The 18250-nt window shown below is 41.7% G+C and overlaps 1 protein-coding gene across 6 annotated transcripts in view; it reads right to left on the bottom strand.

The window, feature by feature from the left end:
* Nucleotides 1-17924, bottom strand: part of IGF1 (insulin like growth factor 1) — a 122790-nt gene extending 104866 nt beyond the window's left edge. The window contains exons 1-2 of one of the 6 annotated variants that reach the window (XM_060245608.1): nt 17805-17924; nt 5336-5495 (exon numbers count right to left, since the gene is read on the bottom strand). In XM_060245608.1, the coding sequence (XP_060101591.1) occupies nt 5336-5489 (154 nt within the window). In that variant the 5' untranslated portion in view covers nt 5490-5495; nt 17805-17924. Of the gene's footprint in view, nt 1-5335; nt 5496-16438; nt 16578-16633; nt 16795-17027; nt 17349-17804 lie in introns of those variants that run through there. The other 5 variants (XM_060245603.1, XM_060245604.1, XM_060245606.1 and 2 more) reach the window with 5 other exon arrangements.
* Nucleotides 17925-18250: the final 326 nt, after the last annotated feature.

Raw genomic sequence — 18250 nt, 5'->3', positions numbered from 1 at the left:
GCGGCGTGAGATCGAGTAGAATGTCATCCACATATTGGTAGCAACTCAGCTGAATCTCTGGATGACCTCCCCCAGTAACTTTACATAGGTACTGAAAAGCATGTAGGACAAGATAGAACCTTGTGGGACCCCATCAGTCCCCCAGCCCTACACTCTGAAACCTACATTTGAGGTATGATCAAAACCACTACACAACAGTGTCTCTCAGTTCCAGCCATGCAACAAAGTCGAGAAAGATACCATGTTTTATGGTATCAAAAGGCACTGATGTCCTGGAGAATTAACAAGGTCACACTCCCCTTGTCCATCTCCTAGTCCCAGTCATCCATGACCATGCATGAAACTAGATTGGAATAGATCCAAACAATGTGCTTCATTCAAGAATCTCTGAAGCTTCCCAGCCATCACTTGTTCAAGCACCTTGCTCAAGAATGATACCTATGACACTGATCATAGTTATTCTAGTCTCCTGGGTCCAGAGTAAATTTCTTTAGGAGTAGAAAGGTTCAGCACAGGTTCAAGGCAGGAGTAAAGGTCAACCAGAGCATTGACAGGAACACCAACCATATCAGCAAGAAAATCCCCTAATGCCGTCTGGAAACCAGTTGGGTCCATCAGGCTATGGCGGCAGATCTTCTTAATAAATTCCATACCCCCTGAATTCTTGGTATTCCTGGAAGTCTAAACCACAGTAAGTAATGATTTGTCCGTGACAATGGGATTCTGTTCAATCCTTTCTGCTGCCCAGAGTAGAACACCTGATGAAAAGTGTTATTTGCAATGTATTGCTTGTCAGGGCTTTTTTTTTTTTGAGAAAAAGCCCAGCAGGAGCTCATTTGCATATTAGGCCACATCCCTGACATCACCATTATTTCACACAGGGCTTTTTTTTAGGATTAAATTTCAGTTTGTTTGCCCTCATCAATCCCAGAACTGCTTCCAGGCTCCTGTTCAGGGTTTCCACAGCTTCCCTGTGATGTGCTGGTAGTGTGAGATCGAGCTGAATGTCATCCACATATTGGTAGCGACTCAGCTGAAAAGCCCAGAATCTAATTTGCATATTAGGACACATCTCCTGATGCCAGGCCCGCTGGAACTGCGTTCCTGCTCAAAAAAAGCCCTGATGCTTGTTGTTACTCGAGACAGGCCTATGGTTGTCAGGGAAACCATGAAATCCTGAGCCACTCCCAACAAGGAATTTTACTAGGACAGACTAAAATTTAAGATTATAAATGTTATGGCATTTATGAACTGAATTTCTATGATAGGGGAAAAGAGACATATCTCTGGCATCCCCACATATAAATAAATGCATTTGGGAGGGTAGAGTGTGTTTAAAGGTAACCTTACTTGTATTCTTGAAAACTACAGTTCTGTATTGTTTTTTTCAGTGGCTAGGATGTCTCTTTGTCAGCCAAATGATGGCCTCTCTCTAACCCTGAGCATGAACTGACTCAGATGGCAAAGTAAGGTCAACCGAATAAGCATTTTCTGCAGCAGCTTGTTTTCCTTGGAGATCTTCCATCTAAGAAATAACTAGGAGACCTGACCTTACATGGTATGTTAGTTTTATATCTGGCATTCACAAGTCAGTACATTTCTAAGTACAGTATTCAGTCTAGTGGCCAATGGGCATGTGTTCATATAGCAAAAACTACCAACACAATAACCACTATTAATTAGTACACTTGTTGGCATTCTCGATGCAGAGTTTCAAGGATGGAATCAGCATGTGGAATGACCTGCCCCTCTCACCCCTAGAGATGGCCCCTCCAGGTCAGAATTGAGGTCCATTGGTGGTGTGGGGAAGCTTGCATTGGCACTGCCCATTCTGTACTTGCTCTGTGAATAAACAGAAGACTTCAGTCTTCCAGATTGCCACTCCATAACTTATCATGAGTACTACATTTCCTCAAAATTGCCGGTGCTTAAGAATCAGTCAAAAGCTTGAATGTCATGGTTGCAACTGAAGGCAGCTTCAGTATATGCATCAAATAGTGAAAACTTAAATTTGCTTAATAGACATTCCTTCTGCCCAGGGAATCCTGTGAACTGAATTCTGTTAGGCATAATATGGCCCTCTACTAGAATTCCTAGCTCTCTTATGAAACAAGAAATTCCCAGTATTTCTTTAAGAAAACCATGACATTTTATAAGCATAAAACTAAATTTGAAGCACATCCATTGTATAACGAAATGCTTTCTTGATTTGAGGAAGAGATTTAATCTTGGTAGTTTTTACTAATATGATCAGCACTAAGTACACCTAGTACACCTAAAGCAACTAGTTCATGTTCCAACAAAGCATGGTTTAAAACTAAACAAGAAAAAATGGGGAAAATGGTATTTGTGGAGAAGTGCTTACATTGTCAGTTAAACCAGCTACAAAGATAGATGGATGCAAGACTCGTGACATAATAGCTCCCCAGTGTGAAGAAAGGCTTGTAGGATTCCATATATGTTGCCAAGTAATAACAGAGTTAAGTAGACAGCAATTGTTGGTGTTATTATAAATATATAAAATAATGTTTTCACTGTTAATATACACATTTAAAGAGAGTACATAAGGGTTGTTACATTTTGACATGCAATAACTAGATCAGTGCCGACAAGAACTATGTATTTATGTAGATTTTCATTTTTCAACAAAGCCATTTATACTGTATGTGTTCCTTGCAGGAATTATGGGATAAAATACAATAAAATAATAACTTGGAGCCAGTAATCATCTCTCAATATAGTTGACAGCCATCCTTACATAGTGGGAGCATCAAATGGATTTAACTCTATATCAAAGAACAGAATCTAATGTTTTCATCCACTTGTCACACTGACTGCTGTTTGAAGAGAAAAAAGACCTCAGCTCAGGATGGAATTGCCAAAAAAGAGAGAAGAAATCATTGCCAAAACATGAAAGAGCTCCCTGTTACATGAAATTTTCCACTTGAACATCATTTGAAAAAAGGATGATTGCACTGTGACCTCATCCCCCTGACTGTAAAAACATCTATAGCTTAGCCAGAGAGGACTCCCACCACCACCACCTCCAGTGATGTGAATACATTCTGGTCTCTAATGCAATGATTTTCAAGCTTTTGTTTTATACTTGAGGAAGCCTTTATAAAAACTCATCTGCCAATGAATGCTATGGCAGTGAGGAGGATTCTGGGGCATATCCTAGGGTGCACACTTAGTTTGCATAGGGTGGTGACCAGGTCTGTTAGACCTAATCATTACTTTGGGTGATCTGACTCCATGTCCTTTGGAATGTATTCAGCACTCTCCTGTATCTGTACACATTGTAAGGACAGCAATGGTAATGGTAAATGAGCAGTTCCTAAGGAAAGCTTTCTACCTTCCTGACTGCCTCATTGAAGCAGTGCTTCATTTCTGAATGTTGCAAGTGGTGCTTCGTTTCTGAATGTTTCAAGTGTGATTCAGCAAGGAAAAGAGAGCTGCATATTATATATAAATACAAGTCTCTTCTTGTTACTTTAGATGTCTACTGATTCCAATAGAACTGAGATCTTGATCCACAGTGGCCACGGTCATTCTTTTCTTCCATCTGCACATGTAGGAAAATGCAAATACCAGCATTACAGTCCCCTGGATCTGTGGATTAAGATCTCAAGTCTGTTGGAAATGATGGGAGAATTCCCAGTGGTTTTAACAAAACCAATATTAGAATCATGGTTAATTGTGGTCTGCAAGAGGAATATCAGGAGTTTCAAGGTTGCAGTTCATAAAAATACTCATTCTTTCTGTCTGGATAGGGAGCAGGAATTCTAGAAGGAAAGGAATGGGGATTTTCCAACTCCCACTAGTTTTAAGAGAGAATTACTTTAAAAAATTAATCCAACTTGTTCTGTCCAAGCTTGTCTTTACACACATTCTAAATTGGGACTGGACAACTTGACAAAATATTAGAACAATTTCCTATATTCTAATATTTTCCCCACAGCAGCCTCCTACTGCATGTCCAATTGATCCACATAGAGAAAGATGCTACTGGGTCAGAAGGACAGTCTATGAAACATCATACAAGAACTCACAATACAAGAAATTGTGAGCACTCAATGAAATTGCTGAGCAGTCGGTTTAGAATGGATAAAAGGAAGTACTTCTTCACCCAAAGGGAATTCACTGCCACATGAGGTGGTGGCAGCTACAAACAGACAGCTTCAAGAGGTGATTGGATAAACATATGGAACAGAGGTCCATCAGTGGCTATTAGCCACAAGGTATAGATGGAACTCTGTCTGGGGCATGTGAAGCTCTATATTCTTGGTGCTAGGGGAGCAAAAGTAGGAGGGCTTCTAGTGTCCTGGCCCCACTGGTAGACCTCCTGATGGCACCTGGTTTTTTTGGCCACTGTGTGACAGAGTGTTGGACTGGATGGGCCACTGGCCTGATCCAACATAGCTTCTCTTATGTTCTTATTATAGGAGAGCAAAAGAGCTCTAGTGTTTGGCATTTAGTTCTCACTAGTTCCCTTGGAATTACTGGTGATCAGTTTTATAACTCATTCTTCCACTCTTCTGAATGTTATTTCTCCTTCATTCAGCCTGTTGAGCTTGTCCTCACATGGGCCAGACAAATCACACATCACAATTCTCAGTTACAATCCCTGCATACCTTGATTGTATAAAACTACTAACATCTGTTGGTGATTGAGGACAACCCCTTTTGCTCAATGGAATAAAAGACTTGACAGAAGTAACTAAGTTTTGAATGGAATTCGGATAAAAATAAGCTACAAACACTGCCTTCGCTTTCCAGAATTCCATGCTGAGGTCTCTCCTTCTACCAGAGTTTCTTTGAGTCAGGGCAAGGGCAGATGCAGTAAACTCTTCTCATAGCAATTGCTTTACATTATAATTTTCTTCCTCCTACACTTCCTATTTTTGATGAATGCCCATTCACAGAACTACTCAGACCAGATGTTATAGCTAAGTGGGACAGCAATATGTGTGGCACCCAGCTCTTAACTCACTTAAAAGCATTTGCAGTGCAGTTCTAAGGCATTAACAGATGCAGCATCTTGTGCTTCTCCATTAAGAAGGCCCTTAGAAAGCAGCAACTACAGCAAGAGGAAAAGAGGAATGATTAAAAGGCACAACATTCTTGAAAAAGAAAACTTGTTAAAGCTTGGAGGAGGGAAAAGAAAATGCTGAACTCAGACCAAACTCTATGCTTCACAAAATCCTTGAGTTCCTTTCAGTTTTGAAGAACTCAGGAGAGGTTTGCAACTTGGTTGGACTATCCACTACTGAAATGTCAGAATAAATGATTCAGACTTTTGAATAACAGGAATAATGATGGATGTTCTACTTACTGAAATAAAAACCTCTTTCTCCACACACAAACTGAAGAGCATCAACCAGCTCAGCTCCACAAAGCGTCTCATGTCCAGCAGCAGCAGAGGAACAGGTTAACGTAAGCAAACAGAGGCCAAAGTAGAAGAGATGAACGTAGGACACAGTATGCATCTTCACCTGCCAAAGAAGCAAAAGGACTGCATCAGCATTTCCCTGCAGAAGCCTAAAGCAAGGCCTTCTCTGGATGGGCAGCACGGCACTTAAGACCCCATGCTGTGCCTGTTTCACCTCCCCTTTACTTCCTACTGTACTGTGGGCTTGATGGGTCATTTTCACTGAGATAGGGCAGTAAATGAAATTGGCACCATATTTCTAATTAAGGCTAAATGTATAGCCAAACTGCACCACCACCACCCCAGAAACATGAGAAATCTCAAGTGGAGCTACAAAAGCAGAGTGCCAAGTAAAAATACTAACATTTGTCACAGGGCTTCCATGTATCCTAGGCTGCCACTGAATTTTGCATGAAGCAAATTCGGTTTAGAACTTCACGTTAAGGCAAAACATGGCAGCAATAATACAAGTCAAGATAGCATCCAGTGATGAACTACATACATGGAATCCATGCCATCAAATATACACACTGTATCACTCCAGTCTTTAACTATTAATTTCTTCCTCCCTAATTTATGGACTTAAGAGCAGAATTCATGAGAACTCATCAAGACTCAGGCTACATTGATAGAAAGCACTCAGGTTCCTTTACTGAATTTGACAAATAACTTAAAACATTATTTTCCTTCCACTATGCATCCCAGTTAAATAGCTTGATTTTTCTATGGATTTCATTTGAACAATAAGAACAGCTGAACCCATCATTGCTGGCTCCCTGATGAAAGCATCTGACTGAATGACACATATTTGCAAACACAATATATGAAAGCTTTCACATTTTTAGGTATGCACTTGAAACATCTTGGGCATATGCCTAAAAACCTAACATGGGAAGAGGCCCAAGTTGGAGATGATATGTGATGAAAAGCTGGCTTGCTGAAAGGAAATTAAGCCTGTGGAAGGAACTTTGACTTCCAGACTTCATTGCTGATTCAAAATGGCCATATTAATTAGTAGCCTCTTGACCAGGAAGCTATTGCATAGGTGTGTTAGCTGGATTTGAGTCTTTGATGGTTGTTAATAGTTTAGTGGTTGAATGAACCATCACGTCGCAGTCAACATGACCTTCGGCGACATCTGGATCAAGGCGGCTCGGCGGTGCTGATGTTGCTGGACCTATCGGCAGCGTTCGATATGGTCGACCATCGGCTTCTGGCGTGCCGCCTTGCCGACGCAGGGATTCAGGGGTTGGCCTTGCAATGGCTTTCCTCTTTCCTTGACGGTCGGGGACAAAGGGTGGCGATTGGGGAGGAACTGTCCCGGAGACACACGCTTGATTGTGGGGTGCCTCAAGGGGCGGTGCTTTCCCCGATGTTATTTAACATCTATATGCGCCCCCTTGCCCAGATGGCCCGAGGGTATGGGCTGGGTTGCCATCAATATGCTGATGACACCCAGCTCTATCTGCTTATGGACGGCCGGCCCGCCTGCGCCCCAGAAAATCTGGACCGGGCGTTACAGGCAGTGGCTAGGTGGCTTAGGCTGAGTGGGCTGAAGCTGAACCCGGCGAAGACAGAGGTCCTTTGCTTGGGTCGCGGCGGCCCGGGAAGGGAACTCCCCCTGCCAGTTTTTGACGGCGCTCCATTAACAGCGTCGGGCAGGGTTAAGAGCCTGGGGGTGCTGTTGGAGCCTTCATTGACGATGGAGGCTCAGATAGCAGCCACTGCCAAGTCCGCTTTCTTTCATCTTAGGCGGGCGAGGCAGTTGGCCCCCTTCCTGGAACGTGACGACCTGGCAACAGTGATTCATGCTACGGTCACCTCGAGGCTGGACTACTGTAATGCCCTCTACATGGGGCTACCCTTGTGCCGGACCCGGAAACTGCAGTTAGTGCAGAACGCTGCTGCCCGGCTGTTATTAGGGCTCCCAAGATGGGAGCACATTCGGCCGGGGCTCCAGGGTCTGCACTGGCTGCCAGTAATATTCCGAGTCCGGTACAAGGTGTTGGTTATTACCTTTAAAGCCCTATATGGCCTAGGACCTGCCTACCTTAGGGACCGTCTCTCCCCACACGTTCCCCAGAGAGTACTATGCTCAGGTTCACAAAACCTGTTGGTAGTCCCCGGGCCAAAGGAGGCCCGTCTAAAATCCACCAGGGATCGGGCCTATTCAATAACGGCACCTTATTGGTGGAACCAGCTGTCGGAAGAGGTGCGGGCCCTGCGGGATCTAGGGCAATTCCACAGGGCCTGCAAGACAGTCCTCTTCCGGCAGGCCTATGACATTAGCTGACAATGTAAAACATCTTGGATGGAAAAAATGTATCTATAGGCCGCCGGTTTTATTCTATCTTGTTTTTTTACTAATTTATGGTTTAACTGTATTTTTAAATGTTTTAAACTGAAGTTGTTTAATTATTATGTTGTAAGCCGCCCTGAGACACTTAGGTGAGAAGGGCGGGGTATAAATCTTAATATAAATAAATAAATAAATAAATAAATAAATAAATAAATAAACATGGTGATTTTGTAGGGTTTTCAACATGAGATGTTCTGAGTTAGTTTGCCATAGCCTGCCTCTGTGTAGCAACCCTGGACTTCTTTGGTCGTCTCCAAGTACTAACCAGGGCTGACTGTGTTTAGTGTCTGAGATCTGATAAGATCAGGCCAGCTTGGACCATCCAGGTCAGGCCTGTTAATAGTTTACTGTTTGGAAAATACTGTTGACTGTGGCGTTCATGCATGAACAAGTCAAAACAGAGGGAAAAAAGGAATTTAAGCTGCCAGTTAGAATTATTAGAGGAACAGTAACAGATCTTCGTGCCTTACCTATTGACAGGGCTTTTTTTGTAGCAGGAACTCATTTGCATATTAGCCAATCATACAAGAGCTTAGAGGGCTCTTGGTACAGGGCCTACTGTAAGCTCCAGGAGGATTGGCTACATCATGGGTGTGTGGCCTAATACACAAAGGGTTTCTTGCTATAAAAAAGCCCTGCCCATTGATAATTGCAGATCTCCTCTGTAGGGTTGCCAAGTCCAATTCAAGAAATATCTGGGGACTTTGGGGGTGGAGCCAGGAGCAGGTTGTGACAGGCATAACTGAACTCCAACAGGAGTTCTGGCCATCACATTTAAAGGAACCACACACTTTTTAAATGCCTTCCCTCCTTTGGAAATAATGAAGGATAGGGGCACCTTCTTTGGGCGCTCATAGAATTGGACCCCCTGTTCCAATCTTTTTGAAACTTGGAGGGTATTTTGAGGAGAGGCATGGGATGCTATGCCAAAAATCTGGTGCTTCTATCTCAAAAAACACCCCCCCCCCAGTCCCAGATATACACAGACCAGTTCACCATTATACCCTTTGGGAATCGGTCTCCATAGGGAATAATGGAGTGCCCAGCAGACGTTTCCCTCCCTGCTTTCTGATGACCCTGAAATGAGGGGGAGGGTCTCCAAACTGGGGGATACCTGCCCCCACCTGGGGATTTGTGCAACCAAACAGAGAATCATGGCTGAAGGAAACTGAAGAACCAGTTTGGTGTAGTGGTGAAGTGTGCGGACTCTTATCTGGGAGAACCGGGTTTTTTTTCCCCGCTCCTCCACTTGCAGCTGCTGGAATGGCCTTGGGTCAGCCATAGCTCTGGCAGAGGTTGTCCTTGAAAGGGCAGCTTCTGGGAGAGCCCTGTCAGCCCCGCCCACCTCACAGGGTGTCTGTTGTGGGGGAGGAAGGTAAAGGAGATTGTGAGCCGCTCTGAGACTCTTCGGAGTGGAGGGCGGGATATAAATCCAATATCTTCTTCTTCTTCTTCAATGGACCATGTACTTTTATCCTGTAGATTCTACTGTGATTTATGTGCATCTTATCTGGACCTATATTGCAATCCCTGGGGTGTGTGTGAAATCTGATGAAAACAAGATAGTGAGTTTACTAGCCTCAAATAAGGCTGAAACCATCTATGTGGTGGCAAACGTCCTTTACTGTGCTTACAGAAGAAGAAGTCTGTTTAGAACGTTTAATTAACCAGCTTTCCTTTTCCTGCATCCTTGATTTGATACTGTCGTTGTTATGCCAATAAAGGTTCTGTGACTGTGAATCATGGCAATTGAAGTTGGAGATAAAAGCTGGTGAAAACCAGCCTCGTGATTTTTGACCCATGATTTATGTTCTAACACGTGTTCTAATCATGTATTGCCCACGTAAATTTTCTGGCAAGGATATATAATGGTGTAAATGCATTGCTTTGTTAAACAGGTGGCAGCGTTCCTCAAAACTACTTTAAATCTAGTCATAGGCTGGATAAATTCTCTGATTTCAAGTTATGGGGCACACGTGGAACAAGTCCCACATTTATGGTGCCTCCCCTGTACTTTCCTTGTTAGCTTCAGGCTTCACAAAATCTGATCTAATAAGCAGAAAAAATCACATGACAGAAGCCCTGCTTGTTGAACATTTTCACAACTTTCAGCATGAACCTAACACACTAAGAGTTTTTGTTTTAGAAAAACTTCTTTTAAGATTATATGGCAAAGTTGACATGTCAAAATGGCTGTTAAGACAAGAAATGAAATGGATCTTCAAACTCCAAACTTTGGTGCCAGAGGGATTGAATAGTGATTGGGACTTATCTTGCTTTCCATAATTTGTTTTTCATATGGGTTGACCCTCTGTTTCCTTCTATGAATGATGTGTAAATACTGTGGATTTGTTTGCTATTGCTTTAAGGAACTCTGTAATGAAATGCACTTGTGGATATATAGTCATGTGATTGTGAGCCACTGGTAACACTATTGTAACAATGTATGGAAGCAAATGGAAGCATAAGCATTTTGTCTGAACTTTTGTAAAGTATTTGTTGGAAGGTATGTTTCTTTTTGTTCAGTCACACAGTCGAGTCTGACTCTTTGCAACCCCATGGACAAAGTCACGCCAGGCCCTCCTGTCTTCCACCATCCTTCAAAGTCTGCTCAAATTCGTGTTTGTTACGTCAGTAACGCTGTCCAGCCATCTCATCTTTTGCTATCCCATTCTACTTTTGCCTTTCCCAGCATCAGGATCTTCTCCAGTGAGTGCTCCCTTCTCATTTGGTGGCCAAAGTATTTAAGCTTCAGTTTCAGCATCTGACTTTCCAGGGAACAGTCTGGGTTGATTTCCCTTAGGACTGACTGATTTGATCTTCTTGCAGTCTCAAGGTTCTTCTCCAGCACCATATTTCTTTACATGTATATATTTCCAAGATTAATTGATATTTGTATAGATTTGTCATAAGTGATTTTTTATACACAGCTTGTCAAAGCAGAAGTGAAACGAGAACTCAAGTATGACCTCCTAGCATATTTCAATTTTGCCTAGCTGTGTTGGAAACATCTGCAAATTGGAGCATTGGACTCTTGTAAGAACACTCACTTATTGGAGCATTGGACTCTTGTAAGAACACTCACTTTCTGAAGTTGCTGCCTAGACTCTCTAATTTGAAAAAGTTTTGTATTGACTGCATTTGGAAGGATTTTGGGCATGGGTGGAACGGATGTTCTTCTAATTTATATGCATAGTTTATGCTTAATTCCAAAGAGAAATTCTGTCTATTTTTCATAGAAATTGGTTATTTGTTATTTTGTTAGGCTGGTTTTTGTGGAGGCTTGTATAGCTTCTATCTCCAACCCCACCTGAGGATTGGCAACCCTACTCCTCTGTCATCAATCATCAATCACCATCATCACCAATCATCATAACCATCATCTCTAGTTCTCAATGTGGCCCCATCTCTGGATTCTTAAATCCATAGCCAGAGACAGGGACAATGGACAGACAAAGCAAATCTTTCTACAAATCTGAGAAACACCTCAGGTTTGAAAGAAAGAAAAGCAGAAAGGGTTTTTTTTAAAAAAAAATCCAACATGACACAAGGAGAGCCTGCGGCTTTAAGAAACATGCCTTCCGTGGCCATTGCTAGGCAACAACCACCATATTCAAGTCTTGGTTTCTGTCAGGGAAAGGCAGGAGAATGGGGGGTTGGTGGGCTTTTCAAGGTTGTTTGGCCTTTGAGGGAGCACTCGTTCAGGCCAGGGCCAGCAGCACCCAGGTGACTTTCTACTATGGAACTTGCATGACTTACCCAGGCCCTTGCTACTGTTCAATAGCAGCTACCCCCATGAAAACTTGTGTTGTGGCTTGAGTTTCAGAATAGGATCTGGGATCTCTACTGTGGAAGCTCACTGTGTGAATTTGGGCCAGTCACACACACTCAGCATAAAATACTTCAAAGGGTTGTTATGAGGATAAAACAGAGGAGAAGAGAAGAGAAGAGGAGAGGATAAAACAGAGGAGAAGAGCCGCCCTGAGACACTTAGGTGAGAAGGGCGGGGTATAAATCTTAATATAAATAAATAAATAAATAATATAAATAAATATATAAGCTGCTTTAGGTCTCCATTGCACAGAAAAGCAGGATATAAAGGAGTCAATAAATAATAAATATAGCTGAAGATGCTCTGACCTGCATGGCCCAGGCTAGCTTGATCTTGTTAGATCTTGGAAGCCCAGATTAGTACTTGGATGGGAGACCACCAAAGGAGTGCAGGTTTGCTGAACAGAGGCAGGCAATAGCAAACCACCTCTGTTAGTGGTTTGCCAGTGGGGTTCCATAAGTTGACTGCAATTTGATGGCACTTAACATAAATAGCTGACAATGGAGGAGGAAAGTAGGTTGGTGGATAGGTGAAAGGGAAGGTGGAAGGGAAGCAGAGAAGGAAGCAGGAAAAGTTGAGGCTAGGTGGGCTGCCAGGAGAAGAAAAAGAAGAAATATTGGGAGGCGATTCAGGGAAAAGTGAGCCCTCCTTCAAGTCCTTGTGTTTATCCCACTGCACAACTTGGTCATAGTTTGTACAAGGAGAGGGGAAGTTGAAGGCAAGGACAGATAAAGGTTGGTTGGCTAGTGTGTGGAAAGGAAGGAAAGAAGAAAAAAAAAGGCAAGAGGCTATAAGAGCTGCCAGTGAAAGGAAAGAGGAAATAGTAGGAGAGGAAGCAATGGGAATGCCTCCCACAAGTCCTTGTGGGTCCCCCATGTGTTCACTGTAAGTAGAAGACAGGCAGAGAAGTGAATAGTTCAGATTACATGCAGAGTGAGTCTTTTGACAGACTATATGAACCAGACATGTTGAAGAATAAAAATACAGCTTAGGAAATGAATCCATTTATTTGCCATTGTCAAGGAAAGAGGTAGAGAGAAGCTGCATTCAGAGAGACTAAAATCTGGATAATGTGAAGTAGTAACAACTGCACATATGCAGTGCACCTTTCCATCTTTACTAAATAACTGCAACTTGCCCCTCTCCTCATCTGGCTGGAAGGGCAAAGGTAGGTTCTGATTTCCAGGTAGGCTTAAGCCCAGGCCCTCTTGTTTTGATATAAATGCCTTTTTACCATGTGCCAGGCTGCACCAGAGACCCAAACACACATTCCATGCAGCAAATATGTGACTCAGATTTGATATTTAAAAAATTATTGTTAAAAATTATACAGCATTTAGCTTAGGCTATTAGATTAGATAGCTGAATACAGGGCAGCCGTTGGTGCACAGCAAGGAAAACTCTGCCTGGCTTTTCCAACCATTGGCATGAGGAGTTGGACTTGCTAAAATTCTTTCCTTTGCCCAGCTATTGAAAACACAGAAGCCCTATCTTGCCTGTATTGATCCTGGAAGCTCATAGGTAAACCCATGTATTTTGACTGTTGCCACTTCCAAAGGGTCTAAATGAACAGATACTATGGTCTAGCTACTAAAGGCAAGGCCAAAAGGACTGGATGTGGTCCAGCTACCAAAGCAGCTCTACACCCTTGTGTAAATGCTGTTTAAATAAAGATAGCAGCTGCTTCGTGCTACTGAAGCAACACAAATCATCCGTGGTGTACTGATCTTTCCTGGACATCAGTGGCAATTTAATCACATTCTTCACAGATTGTTTCAAGAACCAGATGGAAATAATCTATTTATTACTAACACAATCCAACTGTGTGAAATGCAAAAAAGGCCATTGTGTTTCTGTGGAGTCAACTGCAGTTGGGAGCCCTACAGTACTTGCTCAGTTGAACTGTTTTCTTTGAAATATACAAAAAGCCAATGGTCAACATCCCATCCCATCCCATGATGGTGTGTCCAACCATCAAAAGGGAGTGGCACTATGGGGGTCACTAGCTGGGGAAGCAGGACTAGGCTCCAGCCCAATGATCTTGAGTGCAACAGTTAACTTTTTCATATATATGTGAACAACTACTGTTAACCCCATGAGAAAAGTAAATTCTGTTGCTATAAATGGCAAAACCTGACCAAGGCAAAAGGTGGTCCCATGTTCACTGGTGGTTCCAGTGAACAGGACAATATGTTTCCATATCCATTGTGCCTCCAGGGTTCCTAAGTAGATACCAGCTCTTTTACAGAATAACCCCACATCAGGAAGAAAGGCTTTAGAACGAGCAACAGAACAAAGTATAGAAGCAAGAATTGTTGCCTTCATTTACCATTGTCATAAAACATCCAAAACAAAATTGACACACACCTGATGGAACCATTGAGAATGAACACTTTTTCATTCATAACAAGAATATTTGGTCAGCTAACTTTGACATTCTTTAAAAAAAAAAGCTCAAAACTCTGAACATGACTTCAGCAGAAGACAGAAGAGCCACTTATAAATGACCCAGCATGATATTCTGAACAGTTTCTGCTTCAGCATCACTATCCCATATGAATAACACCTCAAAGAGATTTAGTGCAGAGATACATGTCCTGCTGTCTAGATACTATACCTTCTAAGGAGGCAGGTCAAATACTCCATCATGGCATAGTCTCTATGGAATTGAATTGCATGTATCAGAGAACACTGTATTTAACAGTGTGTTCCTCAATTACAACCAGCCTTGTTTCAGCTATAAACTTCATTTATTGGGACACCCCGCCCCCCGCTAATTGAGGTTTATAGCTGAAGCAAGACGGTATATTTGAGATACTGAAGTTGAGTAATATCATAAGCAAAATCCCTGCTCCCAATTTTAGGATGAGATATGGTCTCCATGCTTTTCCTCCTCCTTTGGTGCAAATCAGGAGAACTTTGTCACTGCTCTCCACAGTTATAAAATGACCAAGAACTTGTAAAAGTTGTTTGGGGAGAGACTGTGAAGACTTCACATGTTAATAGGCTAAATGGACCTTTCACCTGGTCTGTAGAACACATAATAGTCCCTTAAAAATTATTCAGGAATCTGACACAAAATGAACACTATTTTGTACCTTTACAGTTCTTTCCTATATAAGCTGGATGTTGGGATTCATAAAAAAAAATACTTACGAATCTAACAATTTGGATGCTGGCCTTTTCAACAGTTCAAGGTGTGTCCAATTTATTGTGTGTCCAAATTGAATGGGAAACAGAGGCCTTTAAAAGCATGCCCTGGGACGTGGGTGGAGTTTATTGAAGCATCTGATTACATTTGGACTCTGAGTCCAACTCTATGCAGTCCAAGACTCACTAAGCATCCCTGTAATGAATGACCAACTGTATTTCACAGCTGGAGTTTCCATGAATCTCTCCTTCAGTAGAAGATCCAGTGTCTACTGCATACAGAGTGGAGCAATCCAAAACAGTGGCACTCACGGAAGCCAACACATGGCTCATTGCGATGCTTTTACACCTTCCTTACCCTCCCCCAACTCCTCCCATTCAACAAGCTTTAAATCCAGCCGCGCATAGAAACATTCATGCAAGCTTGGGGTGAACGCTGACTTGTGACCATTTAAACAAGGACACGTCTTGTTTCCTAGAAATGCCTTGTAATGATAAATGCCTTTTAATGATACAGCTCTGGCAACAGAATATTATATAGACTAAAATAAGGAAACATTTTTTGCATTTCCTCAAGTGCCTGGCTTCTGTGGAACTTCAAGAACAAGTTACCCATCCATGCTAAAGATATACTTGTGTAAATTGCTGTGCAGTCAAATACAACAATGCTAGTATTAAACATGCATGCAAGTAACAATGGATATGATCAACATAATGCAAAGAAAGATTTGAAGGATTCATCTGTGGTACTTCTGTATGGAGAGGTTTTCTGATTGTTACAAGCCACAGCAAAGTGGATTGTTTTTGATCTGTAGAAAACTGGAGTTCAGCAGAATCCATGCAAAAGACATAATCCAAAAGAATGACTTTGTGGAAAAACCCCATGTTACTTGATATCTTTTTCTCAAGGTGCCTTTACTCTTACTTAGTACAATAGGGCTAAAGTTGCAATCTTAGACTAGGGAATAACACCCACTGAAGTCAGTAGAACTTGTTTCTAAGAACATGGAATCTTAAAAACCAGCCACCAAGAAGTTGTCTTTTACTATATATTGGAGTAGCTGGAGGGTAGCAGAACTTCTTAGAACAAGTTGCGAATGTTTATTATATAGGAAGGGGCTACATTAAAAGTACGCGTTTATTTTTGTTCTTTCTCAGGTAAACTCTACATTTGAATGGCCATAGTTTGGGGGTTGCAGTGCTGACCCTTCAAGCTACTGGCTTAAGAAAATGTGGACAACATCCTATTTTCTTATACTCTGTTTTGCTGCAACTCCCTCCCACCCTCCCTGTATTGAAATAAAATTGTTTAATCTAGTTTAAGAAATGCAGTTTTTAACACTAAATTGGCACCTATTGCATTGGGAGATTGTGTCAACTGCATAAAACTCTGCCTACAAATGGGGGAAAACTTAATTTTTCTTAGAATGGAAACTTGAGTGAAGGCCAGCTGAGAGAAACAGAGGTCAGTACATCTACTGGAGCCAAATCTACCTAAAAAGAGTTTATGTTCTTAAGTAGCTAGGAGTACTAACAAACTATACAAATTCACAAAGTTTGCTTGACAAAACCCTCCTTGCAAAGGACATAAGGAAAAACAAAACAAAACAAAACAGGACAAAGAAATCTTTTCACTTTCCTTCCTGCACAATTCCCTAAAACTTACATGAATATACATGGCCAACAAAAGCTGTACATGGTTTCTATTTTAGAGAAGGAAAAACAAACTTCACTTTAACAGGAAAGCAATAAAAAAGTAAATGTAAAATAGCACCAGCACACATCTGCAGCAAAAGCTGTAGGTTGTAGCCTTCAGTGAGAATTCTATGCATATAATATTCTTAGGGACTTCACCAGCTACCTGATATCTGATGGCTATCATGTCATCATCTGCACCTGCAGAGAAATCCAAAACTTCTTACTCCCTGCTCAGCAGCCTTAGCTATAGAAAGTGATGTAAGTGGAAATTTCAGCTATGACAGCCAGCATTTTGCAAAGTTTCCCCAATGCAAGTAAATTCTTAAATACCTGCAATAGAATTACCTTTATAGTCACTTAGATGGACTAAGACCAATCACATGCAGTCATTCATCAGCTCTGCTTAAAGTTGTCTGCTCAGCAGTTTAGAAATAATGCACAGTAAAAAAATAATAATAATACTGTCCCTGAAAAGTGCAGAACAATCTTCTAGCCAGAAACAGATCACACACAATAAAATGTTTTTTTAAAGAAATCAAATAGGAAGAAAGATTTACCTTCAAGAAATCACAAAAGCAGCACTTAAATAATTGTGTTGAAAGACTGTTGATTTTTTCCATTGCTTCTTAAGTGCAAACTCTGGAAATGAATTGGTTAGCAGTAATAATGAGGAGGAAAAAAAAAAAGAAAAGAAATCCAGAGAGAGGTGAGATGTTGAGAGCAATGTCACATTTCAATATTGAGGACTTTATTCCATTGCGCAGGCTCTATCTGCTCTGATTTTAGCAGTGACAGTGAGATTTAGCAAACAGAAGAGGGATTTAGAGAAAATCCTCACATTTATCTACATTACATAGACACTGTAGACAGGAAACAGCTGGGAGAACATTTGCCTTTTCTCTTTCTCTCTCTCTCCCTCTTCTGGCAAAGTTACCGAGTAAGGACTTTTTTGGGCATGGTGACAAATAACATCATACCTTTGCATTTTGAAACTGGAGCACTGAAGCATGTTTTTTTCCTTCCTCCTTAAAAAGAATGTGCATTTGCAATGGGGAAGTAAAATGGTTTAGAAGATGAAGAAGCATAAACTGCAATGGGGAATGAATACATAGTGGTCATATTTCAGCTAGTGGCATTCTATGTATGGCTTATACATCTCTGCTTTGAACCTGGGAAGGGCAGTACGTCACACCAAACCAACTCCTGCTAATTTTAACCCTGAAAACACATTTTGTAGTATCATTCACATGCCCCAAATGCTGGACTTCCTGATGTTTACTAAACCATAGGGTGTGTGTGTGGGGGGGGGGGGGGACTGCAGTCTTCTGTCTTACCTAGGCTGGTACTGATTTCCTCAAAAACGTCCAGTCATTTGTCTGTGGTGGGGCAATTGCTATGCCTTTGATTCCTGGGTTATGACAACATTGTGCATGCTGTGTTACAAATAATATAGTGTGATGGGTTGGCAGGGTTGGCCAACACACACACAGAGTGCAGGATCTGTTCTATTAGCAGCAGCAGGTGAAGCTTTTCATGGTATGGAGATAAGCATTCCAGTACTTGTGGATCAAACTGCTAGCAAAAGTGCAGGAGCCAGTAAAAAAAGGTCGGCAAGCCTAGTGGGTGGGTTATTAATGTTGCAATTATATCAAATGCTACCTGACAGGACAGACATGCCTTTGCCTCTGATCAACTCCCTCTCCCATGTATATATTACAAATAACACCAGCTGACTTGCAATGTGTTCTCATAAGTTATGATGTCATTCAAATCCATCAGC

The sequence above is a fragment of the Heteronotia binoei genome, chromosome 8 (assembly GCF_032191835.1).
Source record: "Heteronotia binoei isolate CCM8104 ecotype False Entrance Well chromosome 8, APGP_CSIRO_Hbin_v1, whole genome shotgun sequence".
In the NCBI taxonomy this organism is placed as follows: Eukaryota; Metazoa; Chordata; class Lepidosauria; order Squamata; family Gekkonidae; genus Heteronotia; species Heteronotia binoei.
This window is presented reverse-complemented; position numbering and strand designations above follow the sequence as displayed.